Here is a 13,871-nt window from a genome sequence, read left to right as displayed (position 1 = left end):
TTTGTAACATGAAAGAATGTGAAATGCATCCCTCGAGAGTGCAGAAAGCTGTTCCTCCTCTTCTTTCGTTATCATATAAGTATAATCATTTCTTTAGCCATTAACGTCGCTATTTGACTCGTTTATCATGACTTTGTGTATTCACTGTGATTATAGCTTCGATTGTTTGGGAAGTTGATTGCGATCCACAATAGAAGGACAAATATATGATCATATTCTTTAAAGTATATTTACAATTGCTAAGGAGCACCTCCAGTAAAAAGAATTCTCTGACTCAACCTAACAAAAATGTACAAAAATACTGTAGTGTTTAATTAATAATATTTCAACAAAATGAACGTTTCAAATGTTGGAATATTATCTATTTAGTTTTTGACATGAAATATTATTTAATTAAATCTTTTTTTTTTCATTTTTGTTAGATACCCAAACTTGAGGACTTCTCCAATGTTCCAACGTAACCACATATGAAAATGGAGACGTTCTAACGTAGCCATATATGAAAATATAGTTATCCGTTGGTGAAACGATAAAGCGTCTCAAAGTGCGGTAAAAAGTACTGATAAACACAGACAAAAATGGTAAGAGGGTCAATATTAGGAAATGGTGATGCGTAAAAGATGACAGTTCAACTACATTTTAATTGGTAAAAATGAAGGCATGTTAAATTGTGCTAGCATTTTGCATTTGAACTAAAAAAAGTATGTTAATTACTAAACCTATACTCTACTCTCTAATGCATTAATATAATATATGACTTCACCAAAATCATGCATAAAACTCTTAGATCAAAATACTTTTAAAACAGTTTGATAACTAATTAATTTACTTAACAACAATACCAGTCAAAAATTGTGAACACAACAAAAAGTAAAGAAATAGGGCAAACAGAAAGTGGTTAACTCTTTTTTTTCTCTTTGTAGTTTTTGTTTTAATATATTTTAAAATTATTTCATTTTTAGAACAAATAAGATATAAAAAAACTACATTAAACAGTTTAGCTAACCAAACAGGTAAATATCAAAACCATATGAGACGAAAACCTAGTAGGGTACATTGTAACGAATGATGCGATCTATCTAACGAATGCTTACTTGCTTAGCAGCACAATACAAAGATTAAGAAAGCCAAACTTAGACCCGTACTAAGACAAGATCTAACTGAAATCAAGAACCCAAAGAAAAAAAAAACAGTGAATTGTGCAAATGTCTTGAAGGTGTTTTCGACAATAACATCAACAAAAGAGAAAAAACGAAACCAATCTTGGTTTTTAGCAGACTCTATAGAAAAGAGGAGAAAGTTAAAGATAAAAGTTCTTAAAAGTTGTTCAAAGATACCGGGCAGGCTCTGCTGCGACTGCGAAACAAACTCAAAAATAAAAAAGAACTAAAACGCCTCAAGTACCTTCTTCTTCTTTAGACTTCTTCTCCTCTTTCTTTCTCTCTCTTTTTCTATATATATCTTTTGGGATCTCCAGCAACAGCTTTGCCAACATTTCATTTGCACTCAGGGCGGTGAAGGTGAGGCCTTACTGGTGTCTTTGATGGGCTTACCCTTCAAACACACATACACATAGATTGATTACAACATTCCCAAATGAAATCACAAATAGAATCTAGTAATGCCTAATAGTGTACAACCTATCATGCAAAAAAAATTGACATTAAGGGGATACAATACATAAATCTTTTTACCTAATTGGGAGTGCTCCCAATACAATACCACTGTAGTGAAGAGCAGCAATTGCACTCTCCGCCTGAGACATTAGAACAAAGTGTGAGTTTCCCATTAGATGAGATCAACCAAATGAAAGTGAAACAGGAACAGGTTAACTAAAGAAACAAGGCAGAGAGAGTTACCATGGCAAACTCAACAAAAGCAAAGCGGGTTTGGTGGTGATAGTCTCCAAGCCTCAGACGATGAACCTACAACAAGATTATGAGACAAATATTTGAACAGTAAAACACATATACACATATAAAAAGCGTAAACCAAATCCTTACCTCTCCGCAAAGCATTTCAAAGAAGCCTTTCAAGTCAGTTTGACTAACCTGCAGATTCAAGAAACAAAAGACATTTGATGAAAGTTTAGTTAGTTTTCTCAAATTACTTTTGAACAGCTAACAGTTTCTTATGGAAAATCAAACTACCCGCTTGTCAATGTTGGTGCAGTAAACAGTCCTCACACACATCTCACGCTCATCCTCAGACTGATAGAAAGAAAGAAGCATCATAATTATGCTCAAGCTTCGATTAAACTGATAAGCAAAGTTTAAGACCATGATTATGTGAACCTTACCCGGGGAAGGAAAGTGGGGTTAACAGGGGCGATAGCTGTTTTGGAGGGAAGCACCTTAAGAGGGTAAAAACCAAGCACTGTTCCCGACATGCTCAAAGCAGCCCTAGCTCCCTCTGCAGCAAATATATATCTTACACTAGCTAACAAACAGTACTGTCAACTAGTAAAGAAAGGTAAAAATGTACCTTCATTAGTAAACTCAACGAATGCAAAACGGAGGACAGACTTTGGATCACCGCATACACGACAATCAACAACCTTTGCATCCCCAAAATGAGGAAACGAGTTATTGCAGATGAAAACATTCTAAACATAGCTAAGATTATATAAGTACCTGTCCACAGTTAACAAAGACCCCTGCGAGGTTCTCCTCGGTAACCTACACACAGGGGACAAATTAAGAGAGGCATTTGGTTATACAAAATGGATTCCGTTACAAGAAAAATGGTATTTTAAAAGCCAATAATTTTCACCTGTTGATCAATTTCAGAGACATACACAGTTCTCCTGATGACATCTTCCTTCTGAGCCAAGCTGGTTCTTTTGTTCATCCTTCTCTTCCCTTGCCCAAAGCTCCTTCTCTGTAGCCACAGCAGGTAAAACAAAAGGATTACAAAATTGATATCACACACTTTTCTAGCAGATGAAAAGACCTGAAAACTTCAACAGTCATACATATAAAAAGGAATTGTAACTGTAACAGCAAACAACTGTAACTTAACAAACCACACTCAAAGTATAACTGCTTCATCATGGTAAGCAAAACACACAGAAAAGGTCAAACCTTTATAATTATTGTAACATCAAAACACACACTAATGACAAAAGCATACCCTTGTAGGGAGATGATCACTCCCGTCAGCAAAATTGTTAGTAAAGCCGAATCCATTCCCCACGGATTGAGTTCGAGGAACAAACTCCTTAGCCATCGGGTTGAGCTTCGAAAACGCATCAGACAAATCTTTAATCTCACTCTTGTTGAGACTCCCTCCACTCTCCCCATTTGGAGTGGTCTGAGTCTGAGTCCGATCGTCGGAATCTGGAGTCGGAGGATCCGATGAGTCAAGAGACGAGGAATCGGAGTTAGGGCTCTGATCATCATCAGGACATGAAGGCTTCGTGTCGGCTGCTGAGGAAGACGACTCAACTTTGACACCAGCATTCTCAGCGACGGCCATGATCGGACACAAAGAGGTGAATCTCAGACACAAGTTACGAGCTTTGCCGATTTCTGCATCAAAAGCTAAAACCAAACTGAGAAACAGAAGAATTGTAAAAACAAAACACAAAAGAGAGAGAGGAATGTGAATCGATACGAAACCTGAGACTTATCGATGGTTTTCCATAAATGTCAGAAAAAACCCAACTTTATATCAATCAGCCACAAGAGCCACTCGACACAAAGCAATTAAAAAAAAAAGAGTTTTAAGGGAAACTAGAGATTGATATTTTTTGTTCAAAAAAAAAAAAAAAGAGATTGATATTTTGTTTTTGTATATTGATATTTGTTTTTACATTTTTTATTTACTGATATTTGTTTTTATATATTTTATATAAGTCGTAATATAACGAATTGTATTAAAAATACATGAACCGAATCGGTTAATATAATTATTTTTGGTATAAATATCCGAATTCGTTTCAGATACATTGTTATTTAAATATTTTTAGGTTTTTATATACATCATAACTGAACTCATCCAGATTCAGAATGACCAAACTCAAAATCCACACATACATTTATAATATTTGAAAGAGGCTTAATTTAAAAAAAAAGATGATACCCGTAAAAAAAAACCGTACCTAAATAGATAGTCAATGTTCATGTCTTACTGATTTTATAAACTAATAAAAATGATTCTTTCTATGTGTTTGGCTAAATTAAGTGAAATAGAAAAAAAAATATTTAGTAAAATTATTATATGGAGTGAAAAATTAAATGACATAACAAATGTAATATATTTTTATTATTTTGATTTAATTTATTATTTTATTCACAAAAACATGTATTTATATTACGTTTTTGGCTACGTAATTTTTTACTGATTGAAACTAAAAAAAAGTTTTATTAAAATAAATTAAACATACCGTTTAACTATATGCAAAACCCAATTATTTTATATTTTTATTTTATAATTGGTAAAAAACTAATGTTGATTAACTAATAAATAAAATATGCACTATTATTATGGTAATATAATTAATCATGTGATGTACTGTTAATGTAATATAATTAATGAAATTGTTAAACTAGTTGAAAAATGGAAAGAAAATTAATATAATAATATAAATAACATTACAAAAAGACACTATACTTTTTTTTTTTATTGTTATCTATGTTTCCAAACAATTCTCATTTATAATGTTATATATGTTTTCGATCAGTACAAAAAATATTTCAGTTTTAATAATATAGATAACTAGATAAATAGTCAACAAAGAGGTTAGATAAATAAAATTTAAGGAGAAAACCTGGTTTTAATTAAATTAATAACTCACCCTAAATTTAAGATGTATTAGTTTAAATTTGAAAAATACCCTACCATAACCCGAAAAGTATCACAAGATTAGTTTTATTAAACAAAATAGGTTTTATTAAAAAGGTAAATCACTTAACATATTAAAATAAATAAATATTGACATTTAACTTCTATTTTGGGAACAAAAGCTAAAAGAAAAATATTAATGATATATTTCCCTTTAAATTTTAACTAAACAAAATTTTAAATAAGTTGTTAATTACAAATTTTAATAATATTAAAAATGAAAATTTGCAATTGCTGCCTTACTATCGATTTAGGGTCTGACTGGTTCAACCGCAGCGGTTGCGGTTGCGGTTGCGGGAGTTTGCGGATGCGGGTGGTTGCGGTTTCTAGCGGTTTTAAGAGATTTGTACGACTGGTTCTGCGGTTAGAAATTGGTGCGTTTGCGGGATACTTATGACTGGTTAACTACCAAATGCAGCAGCGATTAAATAATAAATTAACAATATTTACATTTTATACAATTATAAAAATATCAAAAATAATAATATTATAATAAATATAAAAGTTATATTTAGAAAGTTATACTTTAAATTTTTTAAAAATTATAGAAAATATTTTTATTTAAAAGTTTTATAATATTAGTTAAAATATAATAGATATATTTTAGCATTTTTATAATTCTTATTTAATTTTTTTATTGAATATTTTTATTTTTGTATTTATATTGTTTTGGAAAAAAAAGAAATTTTTTTTATCCTCCCGCAACCGCCCGCAACCGCAAACGCTAGCTGGAACCAGCTTTTGAATTTATGAGGTTCAGAGCGATTTGGAGCGGTTTGGAGCGATTTGAGCGATTGTTGCAAAACGCCAACCACCGCTACCTGTGTTTGCGGGTGGTAGCGGAAAAACCAGTCATACCCTTACTCAAGTAGTTGAACTATTATGGTTACATTTTAGCACTTTTCAGTTTACCATAAGTTATATAAACTCTTTTTTTTCTAACAGAAGGTTTTCTTTACAATAATAGCTAAAACCCAGAAAATTAACCTAACTACAAGTTATATAAATGCTTTAAATACACAAATCATTCAAAATTATAGATTTAGTACATCTCTAATGTATTTTTTAAAAAATTTGGTACAAATTAGAAAACTTGAAATTATGAGTTTTACCAAAGCCACCTCAATAATTTGTAATGAGATCTTTCTATTTTGCTAAGTCGCTGCACTAGAGAAATAAAACATATTTGTCCATGTTATCGACGACTTATTTTCTAATAATTCTATTTTATTAAGATTAGATTTGCAATTGTCATGTTTTTTCTGATGATAAAAATTTTCATTTAAATTTTGGATCTATTCATAATGTTATTTACTCATTATACAATATACTACTGAATCATTTAATCTACTGTGTAAAATATTAATTGGGTTATAATCTATATTGATACCCTATTTTGTAAATCCCACTATATAATAGGGACTAATTTTGGAGCTTCTGAAGGGTGCCACCTAGGCAAAATATTCCAGACCAATCGTTTTGCCACGTCACTGGTAACCCATACCAAGAAATCGAAAATTCATCCCAGCTAACCAAACTATTAATCTCAAGTAATCGGGTATATGGTTTCGTTTGATGTCTCCGTCACTTTGGAGTTGGGCCAGATTTAAAAAAAAAACGTAAATGCAGCCCAGCTAACCAAACCATTAATCTCAAGTAATGGGTATATGGTTTCGTTTACAAAACAAATGTCTCCTTCACTTTGGAGTTGGGCCAAATGGCATATTTTGCCTAGGTGGATATTAGGTGGATACACATATTTTTCCTTTCGTGTAAGACTATATTAAAATTACGTAAACTATATAACTCACATGACAACATCTTTGAACTAATATGTGTTATAGTGTTCACTATAAACATAGTTTTGATAGCCAAATAAATGTGTAGGATTTGGAATTTGATATTGTCCAGCAAACAGCAAACAGCACTATGAAAAAATAAATCATAAAACATAACCAAGTGATTAAAAATATTAATACATATGCCAAACATTAACCATGAAAAAATGCAACGCTATACACATAAATAACATGTAAATGACATGTCAAAACATCATTATAAATTTCCATGCTACAAATCCATTTTACTGTTAAAAATGTTGTTACATGATTCGTATAGTTTTGAATATATTACTTTTACTAGAGATTTTTAAAAAAAAATCGTAAATGCAGCCCAGCTAACCAAACCATTAATCTCAAGTAATCGGGTATATGGTTTCGTTTACAAAACAAATGTCTCCTTCACTTTGGAGTTGGGCCAGATTTTATAAAAATTTCCCAGCCCATCCCATAACCCGTTATAGCCATTTGATTAAAACGACGTCTCAAGCTTTCTGATACTCAGTAACCCTAAACGCCGTATCCCCCATTTCTCTTTCACGCATGGCGATTCTCTTCATCTCCCACTAATCTCCCCGCAAAACGCCTCCGATGAAAGGGGTTGAACTTCAATGCGTGACCTTAAAGCCTCCATTCAAGATCCCTACAGACCTTCTACATCCCCCCTCCGCCTTATATCTACCATCCTATTTATACCCTTATCTCTCTTACCTCAGCTCATCCTTTACAATCTCCTACCTCAGATCGAAAGCTGTATACCCTAATCATGTCGAAAGAGATCGCAATCCGCACCGGCGAATCTTCCCCTCCCCTCCTCTTCCGACAAGTTTCTCCCGGACCCAGCGATTCCACCCTGCAGTTTCGGCTTCTCCATTTCTGGAATGCTCGGAAGAACGTCAAAGGAGGACCAGAGATCCTTCTTGGGGTCGAGATGCTGTTGATCAATGCGGAGGTATTTTTTTTTAATTAGTTTTGCGTCCAATAGGTTGAGATGTTAGCGTATGTTGGAAAACAGAAGCTTGATTGATTTAAATATAAACTTGATTGATTCGTTTAACATGATTGATAAAAATAAAAACGTGATCTATTTTCTAGGAAAACTTGATTGGTTGGTTCTGGTATTAAGCGTCTTTTAAAAAAAAAAAGAAATTTTTTTTATTGATTCGTTTGATGTTACCGTATGTGGGAAAACAAAAACTTGGTTTTAAAATAAAAAAAAGTGGATTGATTCGTAAGAAACTTGATTGACTAAAATTTAAAACTTGATCTCTTTTCGGAAAAACCTAGATTGATTCGTTTTATGTTAGCGTATGTTGGTAAATAAAAAGTAGCATGATTAAAATAACAACTTGGTTGATACGTAAAAATCTTGATTTAGATTATCTTTGATTGGTTTTCCTCTTTTCATTATTCACTTGAGATCTGTTTATAGAAAACTTGATTGGTTGGTTCTGGTATTAAGCGTCTTTTAAAAAAAAAAGATCAGTTGTGTTGGGATGAAATTATATAGGCGTATCCCACTATATAAAAACTTAATAGATTGGTTTGATATTAAATTATATATAGGCGTCTGTTGATTGAAAATTTGATTGGTTGGTTCCGGTTCTAAGCGTATTTTTAAATTAAAGAAATGATCAGTGGCTGACCCAATAATGTCTCTCTGTTATGTAGGGTACTGTGGCTCAGGGGTTCATCGGTCTGAACCGTCGCAACCAATACGAGACAGAGCTCAAGCGTGGGATGATCTACACACTGACCAACTACTATGCATCGAACAGCAAGGTGATGTACCATGTTGCTGACCAGAGGCTGGTCATTTGCATCTCACACGCCTCTGAGCTGAGGAAGGTGGAAGAAGACAATGAAGCCATTTTGACAGAGCGCTTCAGAATCCATTCCTTTGCAGATTTTGAAGCCAACTGTGATCTCAGAGGAGATCTTCATGGTAAGATTTAGTTGTTCTCTTACCAAGTTTAGACCAGTACAGCTTCCCAGTTGATTGTTTGTAACTGTCTGAGTAACAATGAGTGTAACTTTGTGTTGTAGATGTTGTCGGCCACCTTAAGCTGGTTGATGGGCATCCTCTTCATCAGCGTCCGGTTTTGTGCATCAAGGATGACTCAGCTTCTCGGAAAGTGATGGTTCATTTGCAACTTAAAGAGTAAGCTACTATAATTCAGCCATTGTTTTTAAATTTATGATCCTTACTACTGAAACATCTATTTTTTTTTTTACTTTGCAGTGGTCCAGTGATTAACGTGTACCTATGGGACGAGGCTGCGGAGAATTTCCGCGTCAAATTTGACGCATGTGCAGAAACTCCAACGGTTCTGTTGGTTACAACTGTCAATCCGAAGAGACTCGGTGGTAATATCTCACACTCCATATTAGACTTCGTTATTACTCAAATTCAATTAGATAGCTCTATCACTAACTGCTTCTGTATTGCCAGGGAAATTATGCCTAAGCTCAATGTCTTCATCAAGAGTGTTTTTGGATGAAGAGGTTGACCCCACCAAGGAATACTTGGCCTGGTTAGTATTTTACATAACCCTACCACTAATCACTCGCACTCAGTTACACTCGGTTATTGTTCAGATATATTTTTCTTGAAAAACTTTTAAGAACCTTGATGATCGCCTGTTGTTAATTTTTTTGGCAAGGTTGACCACGAACCCTGGTGCAACTTCTTCAGTCAATCCTGTTGAGGTGGTTAAAGCTGAAACACTGACAATAAGTGAGATTGCTGCCTTCATCAAGCGTGAGCCTGCTAAGGTAATCCCCATTTGGTTATTAAAATCAAACATTTTCTGAATTAAGTTGCTGATAACCTTTGGTATGTGATTTCAGGTTGCCTACTTTGACTGCATTGCCACAATTGATGATGTCAAGCATGGCACTGAGTGGTATTACATTGCTTGCAAGGATTGCCAGACGAAGCTAAACCGCGGGCCGACAACACTGCTTTGTCCAAAATGCGACAATGAAAATGCAACTGCAGTAGCCAAGTAAGATTCTCCATTCTAACATGTTTCATCCTACAATGTATTAATCACTTGCCTTTGAAACAGCTACCGGGTGGAGATGTCTGTCTATGATAATGAGGAGCAGTGCACGTTCATCATTCTCGGAGATGCTGGGAAAGAGCTCACTGGCAGAAAAGCAACAGAGCTGATCGTACTGTATTTGCCCCAGCCCGTTTTCACCCATGGGCAGCTCTATGTTGGTCTTTCCCGAGTTACTACCAAGTCAGGCCTCAAAATTATACAAGGAAAGGATCAAAAGATAGGAAGGGTCAAAAACATTGTCTACAAAGAAATATACAACGGTTTACCAGGTAATCAAATATTATTTGCAACCCAGTTCACAACATTATCCAAAAATACTCAGCTCCTTTCTCTCTCTCCTCCAGAATCAATATCCAATGATCACCCAGAGCAGGCTTCCCGGAATCTTCAACAACTTCCTATACCATAAGATGCAAGCTACCAGTAAGTCTTCCAGTCCGAAACTCTTCAAACCCAATAATGAACCTGTGCTAACAAAATTGTTTTTATCTATAGGTCCGCCCCCAATAGAAAATCGCCGCTCTACAAGACCTTTCACAATAACCCTACAAGCCATCGTCTACGGCTTATCTTATTTTATTTCATTTTCGTTACCTATCAAATACTATTTCCTTCAGAGAATTACTTATTTCAACTGTCGAACTATTATCTTTTGCATTTTCTATTATTTCAGATAATTTTTAATTTCAAATGTTTTCTATAACAAAGTGCGAACCGCCTAAGTTCCCTTTAATCTTAAATAGTACGTCCAAGATAATAAAGTCTCCTCATTTCACACACAGCCCCTGTAAATTACTAAAAATAACTAAATCCTACTATCAAACCCACCCAACTAATTTACTACTACCACCTACAATTATGGCCCAACCTACTTAAAATTTTAAAAAACCCTTACAATACTTAAAAAAAAAAAAAAAAACACTATCTATGTTCACTTCAAAAAAAATTAAAACAATATTGCGCAAAAAAAAAATATTATTTCTTATCAATGTAGCACATGCAGCACAAGATCAAAGCAACTGGGGCAACACCATCGGACCTCATCCAATAATCGTTAGGATCCTTAGGGTCTGGCCCATCACAAATCACAAAAATAAAGATGATTTCATAGGAACAACTTTCATCTGTCTTGACATTCAGGTTTGTCTAAAATTCATATTTTTAATTATTCCAACTATATTTCAAATAATTGCTTCTAACCACTAAACAGGAACAAAAAATGGAGGGTAGGGTGCCTACTTCTACATCTGACACAATGTCCCAACGCTTCGAGGAAGGGAAAATTTATCACATTAGATATTTTAATCTCCTCCCCAATAACCAACGTTACAGGCTTACCGATCAACCATACATAATCAATATCAAAGAAACAACAACTATTACACTGATTAAAGAAAACATTCCACCGATCCCTTCATACATATTCCGGCCCCAACGCTACACCCAGTTGATCATCTTAGCAAGTGAAACCAACTTCCTACCAGGTAAAAAAAAAACTACAACTCTCCCACATAAAAATAAATCCTAATTTTTTTTAAAACAACCAAATTATTCCTACAGATGTTGTCGGCCGCATTTGCCTCATCCAAGGTAGTGATTTATATAACCCCTACACAGATTCAAAAATCATCATTGGATTGCGTTTAGACAGGTACAAACTTTTAATTAAGTAATAATTGGTTTACAATTATACAAAATCTAATACAATAATTATTTGTAGATCAAAATTGGTACGTCTAACTTTATGGGACAAGGAGGCGTCTAATTTCAGGGAGTTAAATGGCATATCAACAAGGAAAAAACATGTCGTAATCATCACAAGTATCATTCCACGGATACATGAAGGTAATAAACTAAACATAAACTTCACAAAAAACTAAATGCTAACAAATATTTCACCTTTTTCAGGAAAACTATCACTCACAGCAACACCTGGAACACGCTTCTACTTTAACAACGAAATTGAAATCATTCAACGCTTCCAAAAGAGGAATAAACTGCTATCCTAAGCCTCATAGCAAACGCCACCAGTCCTCAACAAAATTATTTACTCAAACTCACTATGTTTTTATAAAAGATAGTTATCACCCCTTCCAACGTCTCTCCATCATAAAAAAAAATACAAAAGTTAACTTACCCTTACGGATACTTCAAAATTATCAATTTTAATTCACTAGACTTTTATTAAACATGTAATCCGCGCGAAGCGCGGACACCGACCCTAGTAATTTGTTAAAAGTCTTTAAACGTAAAGACATAAAAACAACTAGATTTGTAAAAATAATTTATTACAGAAATGAGCAAAATAAACCTTTTTTTAATTTTTTTAATATTTATTTTTAATTTTTTAAAATTTAAAACTTTATCCCCAAACTCTACACTTCAACTCTAATCCTAAGTATAGATTAGTTAACCCTAGGGTAAAAATATTTTTTTACCTTCTAATAAAACTTATTTTTGTTATTTTCTTCATTGATGGCTATTTTGTTAATATATAAACTAAAAAGGATTGTGGAAGCACAGTAACCCACTGGTTATAGTTTAAAGGCTTATAAACTCAAGTCTAAGGTTCGAATCTGAGACTATGAAATTTTTTTACAGATTAAAGGAAATCCATGTTTCAAGTCTCCAGACTACAGAAAAAAAATTTCACAAGAGATCTTCAACATGGTGCAAGTAAATATGGTCAGACGTGAATCTTCATAGGACGGCTCAGTGATGCATTTAGGCATAAGTCTTCATAAAGCAGGTAGTATTGTTGGTTGTCAATTCATCTACGTAATCTTTCTCATATCATAATTTTAATATCATAATAAATCAGCGTTAAAAAAAACTAAAAAAAAAATATTTTAGAAAATTTCTCTATTCAAAATATGTCACATTTACAATCATCTGGATAAATTGATATTCAATAGTAAAAGAACGTTAATTACTTGATTCATTGTGATAAATTTGCATATATAATATTTAAATATAATTAATTAGATCAACTAAGAAATAAAATTATAGTTCCACAAGTCAAAAGACAATGTAGCCGTTTTTGTTTGTTAAAATGTTAAATTTACTTATCAACAAAAGGAAAAAAGTTTACAATACGAATGAATTGGTGGAAGTAACAAACGAGATTCTCCTTACTAAGGGCCTGACTGGTTCAAACGCAGCGGTTGCGGAAGTTTGTGGATGCGGACGGTTGCGGCTTCTAGCGGTTTTAAGAGATTTGTACGACTGGTACTGCGGTTAAAAATTGGTGCGTTTGCGGGTGATTTATGACTAGTTAACTACCAAATGCGGTAACAGTCAAATAATAAATTAACAATATTTACATTTAATATAATTATAAAAATATCAAAAATCATAAAATTATAATAAATATAAAATTTATATTTAGAAAGTTATAATTTTAATTTTTGAAAATTTATTGAAATTTTTTTATTATAAAATTTTATAATATTAATTAAAATATAATAGATATATTTTAATATTTTCATAATTTCAGTTTTAATTTTTTATTAAATATTTTTACTTTTGTATATATATTGTTTTAAAAAAAGAAAAAAAAATTTACCCTCCCGCAACCGCCCGCAACCGCAAACGCTAGCTGGAGCCAGCTTTTGAATTTATGAGATTCGGAGCGGTTTGAAGTGGTTTACAGCGATTTGAGTGATTGTTGCAAACAGCCGACAACCGCTACCAACCGCAAAAGCTGCGTTTGCGGGTGGTAGCGGGAAAACCAGTCACCCCCTAAGTAGTTCTTCCCAGCCAGCAGATCGTATTACCGTTCAATAGTGAACTCTTTAAAATCTCTTTACCAAATAATTATTAATACGTTTCCGTAAAATGTGAATGATCTCAAAGACCACACAAGCAATATGAAGTTCATATGTATTTCTACTAATATGAAAACATGGAAAGAACAATCAATTTATTTTTAAGAGAAATAAATTTACATGAATATTTTTCATATTGTATTGAACAAATTATGAATTTAAGATAAAACAAAATGAATATCCAACTAAACCTACTGTACATATACATAATGTTTATTGGTTTGGTAAAAAAATGCATTTCAACGAGGGTAGTATCCTAGTGGATAGGCCAACAGGTTCAAACAGTTCAGGTA

General features: G+C 33.2%; 2 protein-coding genes across 3 annotated transcripts; one reads left to right on the top strand and one right to left on the bottom strand.

Annotated features, from left to right (window-relative positions):
• Window positions 1-1,180: 1,180 nt before the first annotated feature.
• Window positions 1,181-3,751, bottom strand: LOC106347422 (polyadenylate-binding protein-interacting protein 10-like). 2 transcript variants are annotated; one of them, XM_013786948.3, is made up of 11 exons: window positions 3,621-3,751; window positions 3,133-3,530; window positions 2,773-2,880; window positions 2,634-2,678; window positions 2,485-2,557; window positions 2,300-2,412; window positions 2,151-2,210; window positions 2,004-2,051; window positions 1,860-1,925; window positions 1,695-1,756; window positions 1,181-1,554 (listed from the first exon to the last, which is right to left on the bottom strand). In XM_013786948.3, exons 2-11 carry the CDS (start codon window positions 3,475-3,477, stop codon window positions 1,497-1,499), a joined length of 978 nt encoding a protein of 325 aa, XP_013642402.2. In that variant the 5' UTR covers window positions 3,478-3,530; window positions 3,621-3,751; the 3' UTR covers window positions 1,181-1,496. The 2 variants fall into 2 exon arrangements, with proteins under 2 accessions (XP_013642402.2, XP_013642401.2); XM_013786947.3 differs by lacking the exon at window positions 3,621-3,751 and having other exon boundaries at window positions 3,133-3,609.
• A 4,615-nt stretch (window positions 3,752-8,366) lies between these two features.
• On the top strand, window positions 8,367-10,160 carry LOC111200755. The gene is made up of 7 exons (XM_048781534.1): window positions 8,367-8,844; window positions 8,926-9,050; window positions 9,136-9,217; window positions 9,347-9,458; window positions 9,534-9,691; window positions 9,755-10,020; window positions 10,096-10,160. Exons 1-7 carry the CDS (start codon window positions 8,822-8,824, stop codon window positions 10,158-10,160), a joined length of 831 nt encoding a protein of 276 aa, XP_048637491.1. The 5' UTR covers window positions 8,367-8,821.
• The last annotated feature ends 3,711 nt before the right edge of the window (window positions 10,161-13,871 follow it).

The sequence above is a fragment of the Brassica napus genome, chromosome A6 (assembly GCF_020379485.1).
Source record: "Brassica napus cultivar Da-Ae chromosome A6, Da-Ae, whole genome shotgun sequence".
In the NCBI taxonomy this organism is placed as follows: domain Eukaryota; kingdom Viridiplantae; phylum Streptophyta; class Magnoliopsida; order Brassicales; family Brassicaceae; genus Brassica; species Brassica napus.
The sequence above is the reverse complement of the archived record's forward strand: the minus strand, read 5'-3'. Positions and strand labels throughout refer to the sequence as shown.